A 23365-nucleotide genomic window follows, 5' to 3' on the forward strand; every position below is an offset into this window, starting at 1 on the left:
AAGGTGTCTAATAACAAAATGCAGATTTTCTAGAAACTAAAGTTTGATTATTTTGCTGATTATGGAAAAAGTATTTATTATGAGACTGAAGGTTAAACTTAAATCTGAATGTATTCATATGGATCTTTTCTCCCTTTCTCCTTTACTCCTGACAATCACATCAGTATGTACTATAGACGTAAAACCAAACTATGGATGTAGCTGCTTCATTTTCACTTCATGCAATTCAGCTATTCTTACCGCCTTTATGTTCTACATCAAAATGTTTGGCAGCTACCAAACCAGTCTAAATGGAAAATGAAAGATATGTTTTTCATATATATTGTGAGGAAGATGTGATAACACCACTGAGCACAAAATCCTTTTGCTTTTTGGCTATATGATGAACAAGAGAGAGAAAATATCCTTTAAGTGACTAAAAACCATTGCAATAATTTAAGCCCTTATTACAAATGTGTCCCTTGATGTTTTGTTGTCAGATACATGAATGTTTGTTAACAGGTTAGTGTTGCCAAAAGAACAACAAATAACTCACAAACTCTTTAGTATTTTGAATGATGGCATTTTCTGTCTTCTGAAATAACACCTTATAGTGAATTTTAAAGAAGACGGTTACACAACTTTTAATACATATTCTGGCATTAACATTTGCTAAAAATAGCCAGTTGTTAATACCTCCTTCTTTGATAATCTGTATATCGCTAATTTAAGACTTAAAGTTCAGTAAAGTGCACTCAGTAAATTTGTATGCTTCTAAGTATTTCTCTGATGATGTATTACCCATTAACATGAAAGTAATTACATACTGACTGGCAGGAAGAGGCTCCTGAGGTTTAAGATCTATAAGCCATTTCTTAATTTTGACATGGAAAATAATGGATTGACAATGAACCATAAAAATACTTCCTCTCTTTTAATATATATCTTCATATATCATATGAAAAAATAAGTGATAGGTTAGAGATATGGAGTTTTCTAAATTATTACATGTATTCAAGTTTGGTGAAGCACTTTTGCTTGACAGTAATAACCACATAAATATTATTCTATAAAACTTGCACAACTGTACTGAACAAGCATGAGAAGTCTTCTACTGCTTTAATATAATAGCCTGCATAATTTTCCTTGACAAGTTGAAGGTTTTGGGTTACTATGTATTTAAATACATTGAATAGATTTACCTTGATAATCTTTAGAAAATGTGACACTTCATGCCCTCAGTGCCTGTAAGGCACTCCGCACTCCCAAGAAGTCCCAGTGCTCTCAGATCCGAGTCAGATTTGGAATTTTTTGTCATCACCAAGGAAGGGTGCTACCCTGTAAAATAGACTAATTGAATGAGGAATCTTTGTAAATATTTAAGCCCATGAATAGTTTTGTAATTTGCTTCACATGGAAGGTCAAACTTGATAATGAGGCCTGACTCTTTGCTTGGTAGTGCGGTATTGGTTTTGTTCTCTGGTGTACTATTTAATTTCTGGAGATTTCAGTGTTCATGGATATAATTACTTTTATATGGTGCAAGCACTAGTGAGACTCCAATAACTGTTCAGTACAGCTGCTACAATTTCAGGGCAATCACTGTATGCAGATAGATCATGTCACTGATGAATAGATGTACTGTGTGAGTGTGTGCCTCAGCCATAGGATCAGATCTTAAATTTGTTCTCCATTTCATCATATATTTTAGATGACAGGGTGTAAAGTATTATCATGAATATGATGAAATGTATTTTAAAGGCATTCCTAAACAGAAAATATGGAGACCAGAGGAGAAACATATACAGGGGGATCATTTTTAGTTCTAAAAATATTAGAATACAAATATATGATACACAGAAGTAGAACCATAAAGGTATTCTGATGTTCAGGCTGATCCTTATATAACTACCCCATTTTACAACCATACACTCTAATTCACATATTTATAGTGGGGTTTTTAATGTGTCTTTTAAAAGACCCTCTATTTCCAGGTCAAAAGCAACTTTCTATTACAGTACTATAACATTGAAGCTACAGGAGACAAAAATTAAAACTTCAGCCAACAGGGACAGCAAAGAGCCATGTTACGCCCTGTTGGCAACATATTATTTGCACAATGCTGTTTTCCACAAGCCTCCCCAGCTGGAACACATTTCTCTTCTTTCTTGGAGGAAACAAGTGATTATGAACCAGTTGTTTTGAAGTAGGCTTGAGATGACAGACTTTCAGTCTGAAAAGGCATGCAGCTTCAGCTACACAAAAATTGCACATATTACAATGCAGGAGATAATTAAAGAGAAATCAGAACACCAGAAAGCAGCCATGCAGGAAGCAAAATATTTACCTGTACAAGCGAATCCATATCAAAAGCGTAAAAGATGGAATTGTAACTAAACTACCTAAGGCAGAGACAGAGCAATTCAACCAGTGTAACTTGAACAGTCACAGCAGCATTGATTGATATACTCATACACGACCAAGACCTTTTTAAATCAGTGTCAGTCTATTCTTTGTGGATTTACCAATATCAAATTATCATGTTTTATGGCAATACATGAAGACTTTAGGTCTCAGAATTTGAGGTTTTTTTTTTAAATCTTAACGCCATCAAACATGAATAGCATTCAACTTCACTGAGATTTTTTTGATATTTATTATAAAAATTACTTAACACTAAATCAAATAGGGTTTTCATTGCCTGCCAAATCACAGGTCCTTCAAAACACTAATTGACTGAATATCCCAAACCCTTTCCAGTGGTTCTGCTTATCAGTTAGGTTGAGAATGCCACAGTCTCTCTTTAATGTATTCAATAAAGGTTTATTTATTTGGAGATTGACTTCTGGAACAAAAAAAATATTAAAATACCCTCAACTAAGCTTTGAGTTTTCAGCTTCAGCCAATAATAATAAAACTGCTGTTTCAATACCTACCTCAAATTACATTTGGTGAATATTTGGGCATAGTCCAAAAAAGAAACCAAACTACTGTGTTATTAGTGACCCCACAAACAAAATAATATCTAGCCCATTGTTTAAATAAGAAAGGTTTATATCCTCTTGGATCTGAAGTCCCAAACGGGAAGCATACAGAACAGGCATGGACAAGTCATATTTTCATAAATTAAATTAAATTAATAAGATATGCATAAATGAAAAAGATATGGAAGACATTAAGACACCTGTGTTGCAAGACCTCATGATTATACTTCAAACTGCCTGATAGACTAAGTATCGGCATTATAGGCAAATAATCAACTACATAATTTTAAAATATTTATTACAGACAAAAAAGTAAAACAAGACAAGTATGAACATTCCCCAGCAATAGTAATTCTTGGTTTAGATGTTGTTAAGTGGCTATCCTTTGAAAAACATGTCAAAGTATCTTTTATATGTAAAAATGCATTTCCTTGCTAATATGTGAAAGCAGCATGTAATGCTGTGTACACAGGGTGCACTGAATCAAAAGCACTTCAGCTTTTTTTTAGCACTGGTGTAATCTTATCAGTTTTTCATGTCAGCATCAAGGAAGATGATTATCAAGATTACTGAAATATTAAAGAACATTACAGACTTCTGGGGAATTAGGTAATGCCTGCCACCGGAGAACAAATGTTGATTTAATTTCCATTTGCTCACTAGTACTTGTGTAATATTTATATTTTAGTCTTACTATATTCAGAGATCTCTTTAACAGGTCCAGTTTGTAGGGGTCTCATGGTGATGGTGTGAACAGAGAAGATAGGTGAAGAGATGTCATTGCTAGTTATAGCTTTGTAGCTTTGGTAGAGCTAATACACAGGAGAAAAGAGAGACAGGAAAGGTTATATCAAGAGTAGTTCCGCAAACCTAATAAAATCTCAAATGCAAAATCATATCCTCTTTTAAAGCTGAAGTAATACTGCTTCAATATTTGAACTGTGCTATCGTTCAGATGTAAGGTCTATGATCATTATAAATAGGGGTAATTATTAGAGAAATATGGATTTAGCTTCTGTTTCTCCTTCATGTTTCTTGGGTTTTTCGTGGTGTTTTTTTTTTATTTCCAAGTTTTCCTGTTCAGTACTGTTATTGGCCTTGCTAATAAAGATCTAGAAATGAGTTTAAAACTTCCTGTTAAAAGGAAGATATTTTACTCAAGGTTTAAGGGGGGTTGGATAATATTGGCAGTGGTCATTCTGCACCATTAACTGCATCAGAGAACAACAGGAATAGTAATTTAGCTTTACTCGAATTTAGCAGATGCTACCTTGATTTTTCAGTCAATCCCAATAAACTTGCACAGAGTTAAAAATACTGCCGGGTAAAAAAAAAAAAAAAAAAAAAGAAAGAAAAAAAAAGAAAAAAGTCCAAATAGCTGTTAATTTTTGGAGGAAATTACTTAAAGGTAATTGAGATTCATTTAGAATAATAATCTATGGAAATTTCCTATAAAAATGAGAAGGATATGAATGTTCTCATATCACTTCTTGCCTATGTTCATTGAGAAAATAGAACCTACTTTAATATAGTCACCTTCCACTGTTATATTCAGATAGCAAGTATGGATAATTTTTGCTTTCTGATTCAACTTTGAGGTACATTTGAATTAGAAGGTCTGAAAAGTCGAAAGATGTTCTGAATTCCGTCTCTTATTTTTACGAGCCACAATAATGCCTCTACTAGAACTATCCTGATTCCATTATCATCTTGTTTACATTATCATGTAAATCTCATAACTTCTCTGCTGAATACACTTTATAAAATGAGACATTTTAAAGTTTCTTCAATACCTACTTAAAGATATTCAAGTCTCTCGACATACAAGAAGCTGACATGTTTCTTGATTTGCTACAGTTTCCCTGACTTAAAGATGAAGGAGTGATCATCCATTCATCTGTCAGGACTGTGCACCTAACGTTGGACTGAGCCCAGCAAGATATTGGCAAAATAATATTTTTTCATGTCACACAGTACTTCCTAGATATAAATCTTTTTAACACTGTATTCCAATGAGTGCACTGGTAGCATCTTACATAGTTTTATGCAAGATGTTTTGTGGTTGAGATAAATGTTTATTTTAAATTCCCCAAGTAATTTGGTACTATATTTATAGTTCGAGTTTTATTATATATTTACAAAATTCTCTTAAAATGAAAGTTGCTATGCAAGAGCTAACCTTGTTAATGAAAGCTTTAATTTATCTGTAACTAAAGCAGAAGTGACAAAACAGTATTTAGTACTGTTTATAACTACATCATTTATATAGTTCATAGGAAACACACTTTGTCATGAGACATAGGAAAGTACCTTTCTGAAAAGCTAATTTATTAAGCATTGCACCCATCAAACTTCCGCATCCATCTTTTTCATAGATATACTCAGTATCCATCTGCCTTACAAACGCTGGGTTTCCCTCCACTCCATATACCTCTCATTTTGTCACCTCTAAACATTGCTCTTTCTTCAAATTTTCCAAATGTGCATTAGCTCTGCTGCTGATAAAAGGTCTTACCTACATGGTAAAAATGCTACATATCATTTGTGTGAGCATACATTAACCATGTATCTGCTGTCTGTTTGGAAATGCACAGGACAAAAATATTGTGAATACCTAGTGAAAGTGCAAAAGCTCCAATGCTTTCTGAATAATTTGCTTATAGCGTGTAGTCCATGCAGTCACAATATCCTCACAGAATAATTTCAGTACATCTTGAAAGCATCAGGCATGCTTTCTTGGTTGTTCTCCATGTTCATGTGCTTTGCATAGCTCTACAGTTGCTTCAAGAGCCATGGTACATCATACAATAACCCTAACCCCACACTTGGCTCTCATGCAGTGCTAGGAAATAGTAATAGCTAGGAAACCATCATGTAAATCCTTGCAGTGGTTTGACAGAAGTATGTCTTTAACAGTTTGTGGTGATATTCATAACAGATGGCTTATAATTTATTTCATTTATGATTTATTAATGCACTATTATGTTTCTTTGGTTTTAGTTCTTTGGTTTTTACTGTATGCATTTGCATTCCTTAACAAATTTAAATTGAAAATGCCTCAGAACAAAACTTATGAATATGCAAGTGATGGATATCAGTATGGGTCTCAGAGTCTCTTGAAACTGTACAGTTTGCATAATAGATAATGAAAACAAAGTGTTTTCATGCAGGAAATAAAAATAAACTGGAAATAAAATAAACCTGGTGTCCCCATTAGGTTAAAAATTCAAAATTAAATGCTAAGAGGACAAACACTTGTGTGAATTAATCTTAGAAATAAAAATAATCAACTAAGTTTAGAGGAGTAAGAATGTTGATAATTTATGGTAACTGTTGTATAATGGCTTCTATTGATGCTTTCCATTCATTATTCTTTGGAAGATGCTTTCAGTTTAGTAAGTAAATATTATCCTTGCCAGAATTTAGAGGTTAAATGTCACCTTGCCTAAGATCACTAAGAAATTCAGCGTCAGAGACCAGATCACCCAACATCTTGCCTTGCGTTTTGCCTACATATTCTGTTTTACAAAAGAAATTGTACAGGGAAGAAGTATCTTTGAGAAACTAAGAGCTACCAAATACTTCAGAAAGATAAATCTGCCTAAAACTGTGAGAATCTGTCACATTTACTTTGATCTCACTGCATATTTTTCTATGTATCTGGTTGCAGCCCTTCTATAATAAATACTACCTTGAACTTGTGATCTTAGAAAGTGCACACATGAACCTAGAAAGAGCAAAAGATGTTCACCAGCCCTCTCTGAGTGAAGCACCTAAAGCAAGACTTCTAGCAAAAAGGGGTTTGAATGAAAAGTCTTCTAACTTGCAGCAGTAATACAGTGAATGGGATAACAGGAACACACAGGAAAAGTTGAATTTTAGATCTTTACTCAAAGGCAAAACACACGCAGTTTCTTTAACTTTGAATTTTTCTCACTATAAATAGAATAAATCTTATCACCTAATACTGCTTGTAAAACACACCAGTTATAAATACTTTCCGGATCTCACCAGCAAAACCAATGTGAGATAGTATTTTGTGAAGGTGGAATACCCCTCAACTTTTTTTAAGAGAAAACCCATTGGAGCTAGTATGGTTTTTGCCACTTCTCATTATAGTCTTCTCTTTAGTAAAATAAAAGGAAGTTTGGCTTTCTTATCATATCATGTACCAAGGTTCAGAGACGTTTTAATATTGCAATACTTTAGTCGTCATGTGTCTTACAATCCAAACTATAAGGAAAATTTCACTGTCCAGAAGGGATAAGTTAATAAAATGTCACTAGCAGTAAGTTTGTCAACATTTATTTTAGGCAAGTGGCAATGGTAAAGGTCTTTTGACTAGACCACTAAGTACACTTGAAGTCTTCCATCTAGCCATGGTGGCCAAGAGTAGCCAACATCAGTACCCGAGCCTTGCAAGTACGTTACACAAAGCAAAAGGATAGATTCCATGAACACTGAAACCTCATATTCAATAAGTTTTCATTGAAACTGCCAACATGAAAACCAATAATGTGTTTTCGCATTTTTATGGATGTGCAACTGTGATTTTTATTCAAGAAACAAAGTCTCATATTCTTTCTCTTGATCTAGCAAATAAAAATAGTTACATAATGAGCGTTCATTTTCACTTCTCACTGCATGGGAGCAAACAATGCAAAATGTAAAGTTCTATATCACATTATAAATATAAAACTCACAGCCATCAGTCAGCCTCTGCTTTTGTGTATATCTAAAAAGATAGCATGGAAAAGTTAGATCCATTTCTGCTATTACAACTTTTATGCTGCTGTTCCCAAATTTTGCCCTATTGGTTTGTTTTGTTGTTTTGTTTTGCTCTTCAGTTTCACCTAGCTCAGCCTAAACCAACCTAAGAATAGATGTGACTAAAATGAGAAAAGGAGCCATATTTCAGGGGAATAAGTCTAATTTACATTAAGTGTTGCTCTGAAGTGAAGTATACTGGCTGAAATTTTCAAGCAAATGCAAGAAATGTGAAGTAAGCCTTATTGTTCTTGTTGTCTAATCCATTTCTTCATTGTCTGAAAATCCTGAAAGAGAACACTGCTATAAATTTTATAAATGGCAGTTCCCTTGCCATATATATTCACACTGCTCTCAAATACTAGGAAAACATTCTTGTGAACTCACCAGGTGCGGATCTAAAAGTATTAAGACTGCTTAAAAGACTAAGCAATGCCTATGCTTCAGCTTGCTCTCAGCTAGTGTGTTTAATGCACAGAAAAATAGCTAGCACCGTTAGTGAAGTGCTACTCGTAGTTACAATATAAAAAATAGATGAACAGCCTCTGTCATCACCTCATCATGGTGCTTAATGGCTGCTTGAAGGTACCATAAAATCTTTTGGATGGCTTAATAGTTCTTTTCTTCACAGTTCAAAAGAGAAGAGTGGTTATTAACCCTGGTGTTCTCACAACATTTTAAGAGTAGAACTTCACTGAATAAGAAGTGCCATTTAGATTATTAAGGATAGAATCTAAGGTTTATACAACACTTGCTTTTGGAAAGGTAAACAGAAAGGAGTGTGCTGACCCTTATAATCTTATACAGTTATGTTTGAGGAGTATGAAATTCCTCAATCTTGAACAAACTGAAATCTCAAATCCCAAACTATTTACTGATAAACAAAAAGCAAATAAAAGCAGGCAATGTTGCTGACAACATATTTGTTCTTCCAGTCATCATTTCATTTCAGTATAATAATTCTTTGTAATTACTTTGTTTTTAATTAGCAGGGGGATAAGGAGTAAACAGAAGTAACGGTGGAAAATGGGTATAAGATTTCTTGAATATATCACTTGCCCAAATAGCTAGTAACTGAAGGTAGTCACCATGTGATGTTCATTGGTCTGTATAAAATGAAGTGGTAATCTGGGTCCCATAGGATCTGGAGAGCACTTGCAGCGCAGAAAGCAGTAATTAACATCAGTCCTGACAGTCTCTATAACTACACCAAGCATTGAATAAGGACAAAAACTTAGTTTACCTTCTTATCTTTAAAGGTTTTGTTCCTTCATGTCAGAGTTCAGTTAGACTGGAAGAGCAGCCAAAAGAAATTTGTTTTATCTGGCGCCCACACTATACTTGTTCTTTGCAACAAAGCAAACATGTCAGTTTCTAGAGCCAGCAAATCGAGCAGTGCTTACAAATGTAATCCCTTCCAAATAAAATTGAAATCCAACTTAGATAATGCCAACAGGTAACAAATCCATACTTTTAAAGGAATGATAACCAGCTTTAGGCACTGACAAAAGTAGAAGTGAAGCAAAATGGCAATAACTCTGTGCAAGACTTCGTCACACTTTAGCTGTATTCAAACTATAGCCTCAGTGAAATTTATCTGTGTGTAAAAGTTTCAAACTCAAAGTGGAGATGGCTGGCAAGGACACCCACAGAGCTTTCTTTCACTCTTTCATTTCTGGCTGCGTGAACATCGTCTGGTGAGAGTAGACTTGTAACAAATTTAAGCCTATGATAATAGATTCGCTTTGGAGAAAAACCACTACATCACTGCAAGAAAAGTCATTCACTGGCTATGAACAGGCTGGCAAGGTTGCCATGTGGTGGATAAATGAATTTGATTACATGCTTAATTATGCAGATTTTATGGACCAGACATGCAACTTATTGGTAGGGAACAAGAATCAACCTACTGTGTAAAATTGTTGATGAATTTATTGAACCTGGCAGAGATCATGAATTTCACAGAAGTTTAGTTTACCAAAACACAACGTAATTGAAGCTTAATCCACAAACCAACAATATATGTTTAAAGTTTGTTCTGTATTTGCTAAGTTTACAGAAAGTAGAAATAGAAACACTGTGTGATTATTGACATAGTATGTTTCTCATTCTAGGTTCTATCCTTAGGGGCTGATGTTCTACCAGAATATAAACTCCAGACACCTCGCATCAATAAGTTTACTATATTGCACTATAGTCCTTTCAAAGCCGTCTGGGACTGGCTCATTCTGTTGCTGGTAATATACACCGCCATATTCACCCCTTACTCTGCTGCCTTCCTTCTGAATGATAGTGAGGAAAGGAAGAGGAGAGAGTGTGGATATTCTTGCAGCCCACTGAATGTTGTAGACTTAATTGTGGATATTATGTTTATCATTGACATTCTGATAAACTTCAGAACAACATATGTGAATCAGAATGAAGAAGTGGTAAGTGACCCAGCAAAAATAGCAATTCACTACTTCAAAGGCTGGTTCCTAATTGACATGGTTGCTGCAATACCTTTTGACCTGCTGATTTTTGGCTCTGGCTCTGAAGAGGTAAGCTTAAATGAATACGAAATCTTAAATCTTAGATCCTAAATTTTTACTTTACTACTATAATCTGTATTTCCTAATATACTTTTTGCTTGCCAGTTAATATCTGTTTAGTAGTTTTGCCCCATCTTTTAAAACAAATTAAACCTTCCTTAATAGAATAATGTAGAATGTTAGCTTTCAGTGGCAGGAGAGCAAGTTGAATGATTCAGCTAGTATTTTTCAGTTACACCGCATTTGACACTGATTTTACAAATAATGAAATAAATATATCATTTATGAAGGATTTGTTCAAATGCTTTTATTTAAGAACTGCTTCTTGTATTTGCTGCTTGCTTTTTTAAAATGGTGCATAATGCATAGAAGTGTTTTGTTGTCATTAAACAAATATATTTTTCTCTGTTCAAACTCTTTAGGTCAGATGCTTACTCAGTGTGAAACAGAGGAGTTGTAGTGTAAACTATACTAGTTAACAAAAAGCTTTGTCTGTTGTCTATTTTATCAAGAATTTGGACTACCAAAAGAAAGAAAAAAGATTATATTGGGTTAACCTTGCCAGACATGACAGATGTCCTCACCCTTTCTGTATGACAGGTTAAAAAAGTACTCAAAATATGCATCCAAAACTTGCCCAAAGATATATAAAGCATACACTATATTCTGGATGTCTGACCCAGTTCTGCCTCCTTCCAAAGGACTTTATTTAATTTAAGAAGGACTAAAGTTATAACATATTTTTTGATGAAAAGTGAACTGACAAGTAGAGAATTAGGGGGTTTTGTGAGGCTTACAATACAGCAGTTAAAAAAAAAAAAAAAGCAGCAAACCAAGAAAAATATGAACCATTCACTTTTCAAAGGACACAAATCCATTTCTTCAAAATAATGTTTTGTACATATTGACATAAGGGAAACAGACAGTTCTGTTGACAGTATGTGCATCTCATTAAATGAGAAGAGAAAGGCAAAAAGCTACAAATTAATCAGTAGTTGAGGATTTAGCATGAAAATTTACTGATCTTATTGTAAGCCTCCATGTCACGATACAGAAATATAAAAATGTTTTCATTTTAAAATTAATTCATTTTTATTGAAGTCATTTGCTGTGACAGCAAATATTTTTATGTCCACCCCAAAAGCCTGATCTGAATTCTGAGCATACTCTAGCTACCCTCATAGATTACATTTAAACTTCATTAAGTATGCCTTTGTATGTCAGCATAAAACAACTGGCACATACCTACATGCACCTTGACAGTCTTTTGAGTATATTTAGCCTTAAAAATTTCAGAATTAGGATGAACATCAGTCATGCTTTTCTTAAAACCGTTTTCCTAAATTTTATATAATGAGAATGTTTTCCTGTCTCCTGCACTTCTGAAGAATCATTATAATAATGTGGTCTAATTTGGCAGTCATAGTAACATTCCTAATGAACTCACAATGTAAATGAGGAATCTGGAGAAACATGTAGGTAATAAAATGCAGTAGAAATAAATTTTGTTAAGGAAATGCAATAAGAAGAGAGACAGTAACATTAAGGACAGAGGAAACATTAACAGTCTCCCAAAAGAGAACTTTTCTAGTCAGAAGATGACTAAAAAGCTTAGAGATTCAAGGGAAATTTGATCACCTTTGCATTCATTATCTGTAGTAGGTCTCAGTCTTTCTGCAGATTTTTTTCTGTGGTTTTGATATCACAGACACATGAAAGACAAACATTTTGACAATTACACTGCTTCTAACTTGGACCACATCATTCATCCTTAGGTGTGGTCTGCATCCCTTTCTGATCACTGAGCACTCATCACTGCCAAAAATTACATTCAGTGATTGGAAGTGTGGAAAATCAAGAATTACAACAGGGGCCAATTCCAGAGTTAATTGAAGGAATGCTCTTTTGATTTGACCCTGAACATCATTCTTTTGCACCTCCCCTTGTTACAGATGTTAAGAGTAAAGTGCCAGGTGTTAAATGCTGTTAAAGGGATAACTTTAACATAAGATAATGTTACAGATTAGTAGTAAACAAGTACATTCTGACAGGTGAGTGCACAAATACAGAAACATGAAACTTGTAACAGCAATTATTGGACCATGAAATTACTTTTTCAATATTGAAGGTGCAAGTAAATTAATGCTTTATTCCCTCTAAACCTAGCAATTGAACAGTTTCACTATCTGGAAAACTATTTTGTTTACCGAAGCAGCAATAAAACTATACAGATTATGACCAGTTCACCGTGTCATCATGACTTCTCCCTCTCATTCAGGGTGTTGAATATGTCAATCACTTTTTCTAAGCTGCTACTTACTACAGTTTTGTTTCTGACATTACTAACTATAATATTTCCCTTATGATCCCTTTTTGATAATTTAGCACGAAGAAGCAAACATAAAACTATTACAATGGAGCATTTTTCATTTAATAGAATTTTTTCAGTCATAAGGTTATCTTTTTTATGAAACAGGTCTGTTTTGTTATCTGGAGATTCTTCAAATAAGATCCCCTATGAACAATTGTACTGAATAGTCTTTTTATTAAGCAACATAAGCTCCAAAGAGAGCTGCATGTGTGCTCACCCAACTTTAAAACACCTTGATACCAAACCGAGTCTGGAAAGGGCAGGAGATAATAATCCAAATACCACATGCAGCCCTATCTGAATGCTTCTATTTCAGCCATACTTTATCAGCCAAAGGAAAATAACAGAGTAAGACATTTAACTTTCCAGTTTCTAAAATAAGGAATTAATATAATTTTACATTTTTTTTTTTTACTTTAAGTAGACTCAACACAAAATTATCATGGCTGGTAGTAAGCCATTCTCTTTTTTTGTGCGTGCATTGTAAACGTTAAGTGGCATCCCTGATACTTGGGTAGACTTTTTACTTTCTGCTCTTTTTGTAGTTTATTTTTAATGATTCTGCTCAGCTGAGGAGCTTAGGTTAGGTTTTAAATTATAGTTTCAGTGGCTCATATCCTTTAAGCACACACTTAGATGAGATGCATGTACAAGTGGAATGCCGCTGAAGTTTACTAGATATTTTTAGATATATGCATTTAAAATAATGTGCTTTTTAATGTATTGATCAGCTTTTCATTTCAAAGACAAGTACACTGAAGGTAAAAATCGGATATATAGATAACCAGAGTTTCTTACCTTTCATCTAGAACCTACTGCAATAAAACATACAAATAAGTGATGGTAATAGCTTCAGCAAGAAAAAAATCATATTTATAGATCTATTAAATTGAGGTCAGAGAGAACATTGTGCTAAAATATGCTGAAAAGCGTATTCCTTTTTCTGTTTTTACAAATAATAGCGATCAAAGCATTTTTACAGAGCTAAAAAGCCTACCAACAGGAAAAGTGATGCCTTAGAAAACAAAAAGAAATACATCATGATGTATCTATCCAGCACAGTAACAAAATTTAAAAGTGAATGTGTCTTCTATTCATAGGAATAAATCAAGAAAATAAATGGGATTTGGCTAAAATGAAGACATATAAATCAAAGTACTCCTCTTTGTTCTGATATCTTCACTCCATTACGCAGTACATCTGTTAAAGCAAACTAAAAAGAGCCCCTCATTTCTAGAATTGGGGATTGAACCTCATAGTCCTGACTGCATCTTCACTGATAGAATCAGTACACTATCCCCTTTGAAATTAAAATATATTTGAAAATCAAGCTCAGAAAACATCTCAGGAAGAGATTAATATAGTTTCCTGCGCTCAGTTTAGCAATTCACTGGATGGTGCAGCATTAGGGAAATTATTTCAGTGGCTGGAAATTATTTCAGTGGCTGGCTAATATCAGAAAAGCATTTAGTATCAACTTTTTCTTCCCTTGTTTTTCAAGATGAAGCAAAGAGGAACACCAGTGCAACTTGAGCAGGCAGTTATTTGTAGACCATTTGGAAGTCCTTTATCAATATCAGCTGAAGTACCAGTACCCTGCTGTAAATAAGAAGTTTTGGTTAGTTGTAATATTTTTGTTTAATTGCTGTTTGTACTAACACTTTCAAAATCATGATCCATACATCATAAAGATCTTCAACAATGACACAGTGCTCAGAAGAGGCTATTTAGGTAATGGATCATAGACCGAAAGACCAAATTCTGGCATGTATTACAGATTGCTCCAAGACAGAGAAAAGAGTTAACTATGGTTGATGCTATAGTGCTCATGCTTAATAGGTTTATTTACAAGCTGTAAAAAATGTAGATGGTTGACGATGGTTTTAACATAAAATATAGGCAATAGGAAATTGTTGAGAAACTGAGGACCTTACAATACCCAGAAACTGGAGATGAAATACTGTGTAAGCAAATACACATTAATGCACAGTGGAAGAGACAGTTTGAGCTACACATACACATCAGGGGGCTATTTGGTTTAAAAAAAGAGACAAAACCAAGATGACACTATAGATTTATACATTAGCAAAAATGGATATCATGAAGAAAGAAATTAAGAAAAAAACCCTAAAGGAAACCTAAGGGTTTGGCCATCAGTGAGTATGTCATGAGTCATAAATGGCTTTTTGCTCAGGCAGAATAATATTTATGCAGATAATTAACTAAGTGATACCAGATCCCTCTCCCAGTCTGATACAATAATAACTTCTGAATTACACTCTGCAATCAAATAGGCTGATGACCTCTTCTTTCAAATCATGATGTAATCAATTGCTGTCCACCAAAATAGGCCGCTGCTGTGGTCATTTCAGCATCAGGGCTTGAGAAATTGAGGGTATAAAATAATCTCACTATTAAAAAAAGAAGTCTAATCAGATAATAGGTGATTAAGAATACCTCCTTGTAATATATAAGGAATTTGTAAAATATATGTTAGTATATATATTTCCACATATATATACTTAGAAAATGTATTATCCATGAACTCCCATTTTTAGAAAGTAATTTGTTTCCATGGAAGAGAAAATAATTGACAAACTGTAACCTTTCTCAAGCTTCTAATTAGTAGAACTGAATAATTATTCTAAAACAACTAAAGATGTGGTTCTATCCCTCAGCTTGCAGTACTGACTGATATGGGTCAGGCAAAGAATAAAGTCAAAGCCCTGAATTTTAGGAAAGCAAACTTCCAGCTCTTGAAGGAGTAATTAGGACCCCATAGGAAACTACCCTCAGAGACCAGGGACAAGGCAGCAGAACAGAGCTGGCAGATCTTTAAGGATTATTCTCATAGAGCACAAGAGCTTCCAATCCCCAGGTGTAAGGAATCAGGAAAGGAAAACAACAGACTGGCATGAATCAGTTGAGACCAAACTAAAGGGGCCTAAAAAAACCCAATACACTTCTTAATCAGGACTCCCTCCAGTACTATAGCTAGAAAAAAAACAAAAGGTATTGAATGAACAAAGAGCAACTAGACAAACTCAAACACAAAAAGGAAGCCTACAGAGGGTGTAGGAAGCAAGGTCAGGTGGCCTGGGAAGTATACAGAGAGATTGCCCAAGCAGCCAGGGATCAGGTTAAGAAAGCTAAAGCCCTGATAAAACTAAATATGCCCAGGGACATCAAAGGCAACAAAAAAAGCTTCTATCCATACATCAGAGATAAAAAGAAGACTTAGGAAAAATGCAGGCCCCCTCTGGAAAGAAATGGGTGACCTGGTTACCCAGGACATGGAGAAGGCTCAGCCTTCCCTGGCAAAAGCTCCAGCCACACTGCACAAGCCACAGAAGGGAAGGACAGGGACTGAGAGAATGAAGAACTGCCCACTGTAGGAGATGATCAGGTTTGAGAACATGTAAGGAACCTGAAGGTACACAAGTCCATGGAGCCCCATGAGATGCATCTGCAGATTCTGAGGGAATTTGTGGATGAAGTGACTAAGCCACTCTCCATCACATTTGAGAAGTCATGGAAGTCCTGTGAAATTCCCTCTAACTGGAAAAGGGGGAAATATAACACCTATTTTTAGAAAGGGAAAAAAGGAAGACTCAGGGAACTACAGGCTGGTTAGTCTCACCATGGTGCCTGGCAAGATCGTGGAGCACATCGTCCTGGAAGCTATGCTAAGTCACATGGAAAATAAGGAGTTGATCGGTGACAGCCAGCATGGCTTCAGTAAGGGCAAATCATGACTGACAAGTTTGGTGGCCTTCTATGATAGGATTACAGCACTGGTAGATAAAGGAAGAGTAACTAACATTATCTACCTGGATTTGTGCAAGGCATTTGACAGAATGGATTGAGAGCAGTCCTGAGAAGGACTTTGGGGTGCTGGCTGACAAGTAGCTCAACATGTGTGCGTGCCACCCAGAAAGCCAACCGTATCCTGGGATGCATCAAAAGAAGTGTGACCAGCTCGTCAAGGGAGGTGATTCTCCTCCTCTACCCTGCTCTCATGAGACCCCACCTAGAGTACTGTGTTCAGCTCTGAGGTCCCCAGTATATGAAGGACATGGACCTGTTGAAGGTGATCTTAAAGGGGGCATAAAAGAAAGCTGGATGGGGGCTTTTTATAAGGGCATGCAGTGATATAACAAGTGGGAATGGCTTTAAACTGAAAGGGTAGTTTCAGAGTAGGTATTGGGAAGAAATTCTTTACTACAAGGGTGGTGAGGCACTGAACAGCCTCACAGCCCAGAAAGACTGTGGATGCCCCATCCCTGGAAGTGTTCAAGGCCAGTTTGGATGGGACTTTGAGCAACCTGGTCTTGTGAAAGGTGCCTGCCTCTGCTGCCAGCTGTATTTTAGAGTCAAAGCTTCCCCACTGTGTTAAAGAAAATTCAAACTCAGGATGAGTTACTTGATGCTTTAAAGCATATCTACTCCCAGTCATACTGATTTCACCAAGGAGAAATGGAGTTTGCTTAGATTATACACCTCCTGCATACCCCAGAGCTCAAACTGATACAGTATCTAAGCATGGGATTGACAGTGAGGATGCATAATATTAGCAAGTCTTACCTTACGAATGGGGTGGAACAATTTTGACATATTTTGGATTCACAGTCTACCTTCTGATCTGTTTAAGGGGCACTGTAAAAATGTTGCCACTTTCATGCTGTAGAGAAATGACTACACCTGTGATAGAATGATTCCAACACCCCAATAACAAAAAATGCTAGATTTTCTTACAATCACTTTCGTCTTTAAGGGATCATAAATATTTAAGCCTGATCTGGCTTACAAAAAGAAAAACCCATACCTAATGGCAATATTCACATGCTGAAGTTCAGCCTAGGCATAGAGTTTTGAACAATATTGTCTTTCACACAGTTGAGTTCACAATCAGTGAAACAACCGCCTTTATTTGGCGATGAGAAATTCACACTGAAATTACTTTCTGTGTCGTTAAGTTGAACCAAGGAGTGTTACACAGTGTTACCCTACGTTACCTTCCCGCGCATTTACTCAGAAAATATGACTATATTGAGCTATTCACTGACAAATGAAAACAGGAAAACCTCTTTTTTGTTCCAAAGGCTTTTGGATATTACTCAGAAAAATGGTAAAAGCAAGGATCAAATAAAACATAAAAACTACTCTAATAGTCACTTCAAAAAAGCTTTAACATGACACATACTGCCATCAGAGTGGTTTGTAAGGCTTGAAAATTTTTCCAGTTGTGTTATGTAGTATACAGGTATGTTAAAAAAAGGAAGAAAAGAAATATATTGAAAACTTATTCAGTCTTGACATTTACTGAATACTTTAACATATGTTCAGATTTAATGGAGATAAAAAGGTGTCTGAGTTCTTTCTAAAGTCAGGTAGTATTTACAGTGCTTTCCCTCTCTTTTACAAGGAATTCACAACTACAAGTCACTGAATGAAAATCGTAAATTTACATTAAAAACTTCAAAAATATCAGAGCCTCAAAGAAGCTGCAATGAATCATAGTATGGTCTGCACTAAAAATCTTGTAATACATTCCTGGTTTATAACTGACCTGTAGTTTTTTAATGGTTTAATATTTTTATCATTGGCTTCTACTACTACATCTGCAAGCTCCAGGATGAAAGATGCAAAAAGCAAATTAATCTGAGGTCTGGCAACAGTAACTTTTCCATGATTTTCAGTTCACAGTGGTTCATCTTCTTTTACCTGTATAGAGTGTTCGGACCATTGCAAACAGGAAGAATATTTACAGAATAAGATACTTTTTGAGACATTTCTGCTATATTGATTCTCTTTTATGACATTTGTGCCAGAGTATCACAAGGAGTCTGTAAGTTAAGATCGAATATAGGCACAGAATCATAGAATCAAAGAATCATAGAATAGTTTAGGTTGGAAAGGACCTTAAGATCACCTAGTTCCAAGCCCCCTGCCATGGTCAGGGATGCCTCACACTAGACTATGTCACCCAAGGCTCTGTCCAGCCTGGCCTTGAACACTGCCAGGGATGGAGCGTTTACCACTTCACATAGCTTTGCTGAAGCATCATAAATACTTTTTACCTACAAGGCCAGTCACATGATTATGAGTAGTTCCAATAACTTACTGACTCCATCATGCCAAAACATCATGAATCCAATGAATCATTCAAGTCCATTAGAGTGGATCCAAGAGTCCAGATGAAGTATAATGTTGAAAATGAAAGATTATTGAGCAGATAATGACAGCTTTAATATATCTTAATTTAAAATGTGTGTTTCTTATTTTCTTCACTGTTTTTATACTGAAATTGATAGTTTAAAGAAAATCCAATGAAGATTACATTTAAATGGGTTAATCTACTGGTTTTGCTGATTCCCCAAAATAGTTTATTCATGCTGACTACTAATGTGCTACAGATAATTTGCTAACAGATAAAATCAATTTCTATTTTATTTTTACAGACAACAACTTTAATAGGTCTTCTGAAGACAGCTAGACTGCTGCGTTTGGTGAGGGTAGCAAGGAAATTGGACAGATATTCAGAATATGGTGCTGCAGTTCTGATGCTTCTTATGTGCATATTTGCATTAATTGCACACTGGCTTGCTTGCATTTGGTATGCCATTGGAAATGTAGAAAGACCTTACCTGGCTCACAAGATTGGCTGGTTGGATTCTTTAGGAGAACAATTAGGAAAACATTACAATAAGAGTGATGCAAGCTCTGGACCATCCATTAAGGACAAATATGTTACAGCACTTTATTTTACCTTCAGCAGTCTGACAAGTGTAGGATTTGGAAATGTGTCTCCAAACACCAACTCAGAGAAAATCTTTTCCATCTGTGTCATGTTGATTGGCTGTAAGTAGTTTTATTTTATTAATTTTTATGTTTTTTTTCCTCAGTGTTTGAGAAAATGACTTAATAGTCTAATAAGATTATAAAAATGCAGCCAGAAGGGCAAATTCCCAGGGAAAGCCATGTTATATGCAAAATATGTTGTGACTCATGCAGTGTCAGGAAGTAGTCAAGTTGCTTGACTACTCAAAATCTGTTACCCAAACTGTCAGAAGTTTTGCATTGTGTATCTGTCTGTAAGCAAATCTTATAGAGGGTAGGAAGCAGAGTTTTGAGTGGATTTAGCAAAGTATAGCCCAACAGTTTTTGGATAATCAAATTACATTTTATTTGTCAATTTAAACTCTGATCCTATATATGTGTGTTTAGCTTCTTAACCCTGCTTTTTGTTCTTAACTTGTAGTGAATCTTAGTTCCTAGTTCTTAGTTCTACTGAAGTCCATAAAATGAGATTAACCTAATTTACAACATTAAATTGAGGACTACAAATCTCCAAAGAGAAATATTACCAACCTGATTATGATATAGTATTTAAGCTTCATCTGCTGAGTTAGTGCTAATACAATCAAGTCAATAGAAAACCTCAGTTAAATCAATTCCACATCTCTGAAAATATTAATAGTCTTATCTAAGATGTTTTACATACAAAGTACATTAAAAGAATCGTTGCATTATCTGCAAAACCCAACGATAAGTCTTAAGTAACATATGTTTCTCTTTAATCCAGCTCTAATGTATGCTAGCATTTTTGGAAATGTATCTGCAATAATCCAGAGACTCTACTCAGGAACTGCACGCTATCACATGCAGATGCTGCGAGTAAAGGAGTTTATACGCTTTCATCAAATCCCCAACCCTCTGCGGCAGCGACTTGAGGAATACTTCCAGCATGCATGGACATACACCAATGGCATTGACATGAACATGGTATGTTGTTCTGTTTTTCAGGCGCAGATAATGAGGAATAGATAAATGCATCAGAATTTAGAAAGATATTGCAAATCTCCATTATTTATGAGCTGTAAAAGTGCAAGCATAAAAAGGTGGATATTAGCAATTATTGGAAATCAAGCCATTACAAGTTTGGCATCCAAATAATTAACTGCCTAGATTATTACAAACTGTATCAGAAATCTGAACTTGCACTGTGTGTAGGACAGCTTGAGAACTGCATCTGACTATTATAAGCTTAAGACAAGAAAAAAACATTATAGGTTTCATATTTCAGACATAGCTGTTCCAGAAATTTGCTTGTTCTTTGGCCTGATTTTCCACTTCCAGTATCAAACAACAGTACCTTTGTTGCTGTCTACAGAGTTACTCTTCTGTATATCCTGCGCAGATCTTTTTCAAAACACTATTGTATAACTTAGAAGAGGTATATTGGGGAGGGGTGGAAGACAGGAGCAAGCATATGGATTACCTGCTCTTTTCAGAGTGAAATAGTCTAACCATATGATAGTCTGGACAGAAGTTTGCTTGCATTCATAACCACGTAATTCTGCACTTAAAGTCAACACAGTACCATTTAGCAATCCGCAGTTCTCATTTCTAGGAAGTGGCAACAACCCTCATATTTTCTGTTCTTGATAAAAAAAACTGTAAACACTTCTTATATAAAAATATATTATGTGGCCAGCTAAAAAAGAATAACAATCTGCTAATGAGCAAAAATAAGCATCTCTATTTCTGGATGATTTTCTGAGGACAGCAACATTTTTTCTGAAAAGTTGACATCGGTTTGAAGACACTGAGAGCATTGTGCATCTTAAGGATCTGTGAATCTGTGTCTCTAGTGGGATGCTTTCCAGAGCTATTCTCAGTTATAGAGACTTTGCAGAGCTCTCCATAAAGCTGGCAAGAACAAGAAAATGTATACATTTTTGTAATAATTTAACTAGAAATCAACCTCAAAAATTTTGACATAAATTGAGACATCTTCCATGTGGTATCTATACATATATTTGTGAATGACTGTCAGAGTGGTACGCTTTCATGCAGTGAGCAGAAACAATGGCCTTGATTAAAAGCTTTTATAAAGCTGAATCACTGACAGCCTGACTGTTAATGGTTACCATTAAGTAAAGCAGATCTTAAAACTAAGACAGGAAATTAAATATATTGGGCTTCACATCTCACTTCCGTGAGTGTCCCCTCCAGAGGGATATTATGCCCAGTGCATGACAAGGATACTTGCACAGACCTCTGCTGGGGATTACTGCAGTGGAAGGCAGCATCAGTAGCTTCATCTTGTGTGGCACTGAATGGGCCTAATTTCCTGTGATGGCAATGGGATTGTGGGGTACTCAGCACTTTGCAGGATCAGGCCCTTAAGCTGCGGGGTGGGTGCAGCCTAAGCCTAAAGTAGCTCATGGAATTATTTCTGAAGATATTACAGAATCATTTACGCCATGACTAATTCATTACCACTAATGGATGTACTAAGAACACCTGTTTCATATGAACTACTAACTAAAACTTGATGTTGTCAGGTTAAATTTTGTGTAATGAAGGAATTGGTGTACTGGAAGTAGTCTTGGACTTGTAATAAATGTGAAATACTAACTAAATGGATTAAACAGCTCACATTCTGCAATCTGATTGTGAGGAAGTACAGAGGCTTTGTTTTAAATAAAATGTGAAAAAATCTAGTATCTTGCTTTGTTATATTTTATTTCTTATTCTTTTCACAATTCTATCCCTCAATTTTATGGCAGTCAATTTTCTTTAAAAGTGAGTTGAATATATTACATCTAGTGCAAGGATAATATAAGAATTATGTGATATATGTTGTACTTATGAAAGATTTATCTCTTTCCTGTCTGCTTCATACCTAAATACATGGAATAACACCACCCACTGGTAAGAGCAGGAGGTATTTATATCAAATTTAATTCCAGTATAAAGTGTGGAGTATATCCATGTTATCTGTCGGGTTTAGAGCTTGTTCAATGCTTTTCTAGTTTCAACTGTAACTTTTTGCATGATGAAGGGGTAGATAGCAAAGGGAAATATTCCAAGTAGAATCAGATGTGGGGCAAAATGGTCACTAAAAATTAGGCATTAAGAAATGCTAATCTAACCACATTTATTAATCACTGTTTTACCCCACAACTCAAATCATGCTTCTCTGCCCAAAGAAGGTCATGTGCATATTGGTTTGCGTCAGTTAGTTGCTCTGTAGGAATGCCACTCTGACAAAGTTGCCATGCTGATCATTCTGCATTTTCCTTTGCGTGAATGCTTTTACTTCAAAGCATATATGCATGTTAGCACAAGCAGCAATGAAGTTTTCTTGGCTATAAGCCATGTGCATATGAAATGGACTTGCATGTGGTGTTAACTTAATTTTGCATGAAATATTTGCATTTACACACCAAAGGGCTAATACTGTCCTCAGACAAATGTTTGACTCCTATCGATATTTACTGGGAGTTTTCTCAAATATCTGAAGGCAGAATTTGATCCAGTGTCTTTCTTTTTCATTTCATGACTAAAATCCAAATAAAAATCAGAAACTCAATCCTCTTTCTCCTTTGAAATATGAAATGCACAGATAATTTACATTTTATATATATATGTACATACAATGTATAACACACACATATATATATGATATTAGCAAATACATTTCAAAAGATGCTTTTAATTATCATTAGTAATCTAAGAATTCAGGATAAGTGGAAAAAAATGAACAAAATCAACCAAACAAAACCAAACAACCACACCAGCCCCCCAAACAAAAAAAAACAAACAAACACAAAAACAACCAAACAACAACAACAACAAAAAAACCACACTACTAAAAAGAAAACCCAAAACCCTTTTGACCTCAGGAATTATACTGCACTAAGACTAAATAAACTTGATTTCCT

At 35.2% G+C, this 23365-nt stretch overlaps 1 protein-coding gene across 4 annotated transcripts in view; it reads left to right on the plus strand.

Moving 5' to 3' along the window:
* The window catches only part of KCNH7 (potassium voltage-gated channel subfamily H member 7), a 244992-nt gene that overhangs the window by 182634 nt on the left and 38993 nt on the right, over positions 1–23365 (plus strand). For all 4 annotated transcript variants that reach the window (XM_062611040.1, XM_062611041.1, XM_062611042.1 and 1 more), the window contains 3 exons: positions 9845–10270; positions 19094–19493; positions 20218–20417. In XM_062611040.1, the coding sequence (XP_062467024.1) occupies positions 9845–10270; positions 19094–19493; positions 20218–20417 (1026 nt within the window). The remainder of the gene's footprint in view (positions 1–9844; positions 10271–19093; positions 19494–20217; positions 20418–23365) is intronic.

The sequence above is a fragment of the Pezoporus occidentalis genome, unplaced genomic scaffold, assembly GCF_034315485.1.
Source record: "Pezoporus occidentalis ecotype Australia unplaced genomic scaffold, CSIRO_AGI_Poc_V1 ctg150, whole genome shotgun sequence".
Lineage (NCBI taxonomy): Eukaryota > Metazoa > Chordata > Aves > Psittaciformes > Psittacidae > Pezoporus > Pezoporus occidentalis.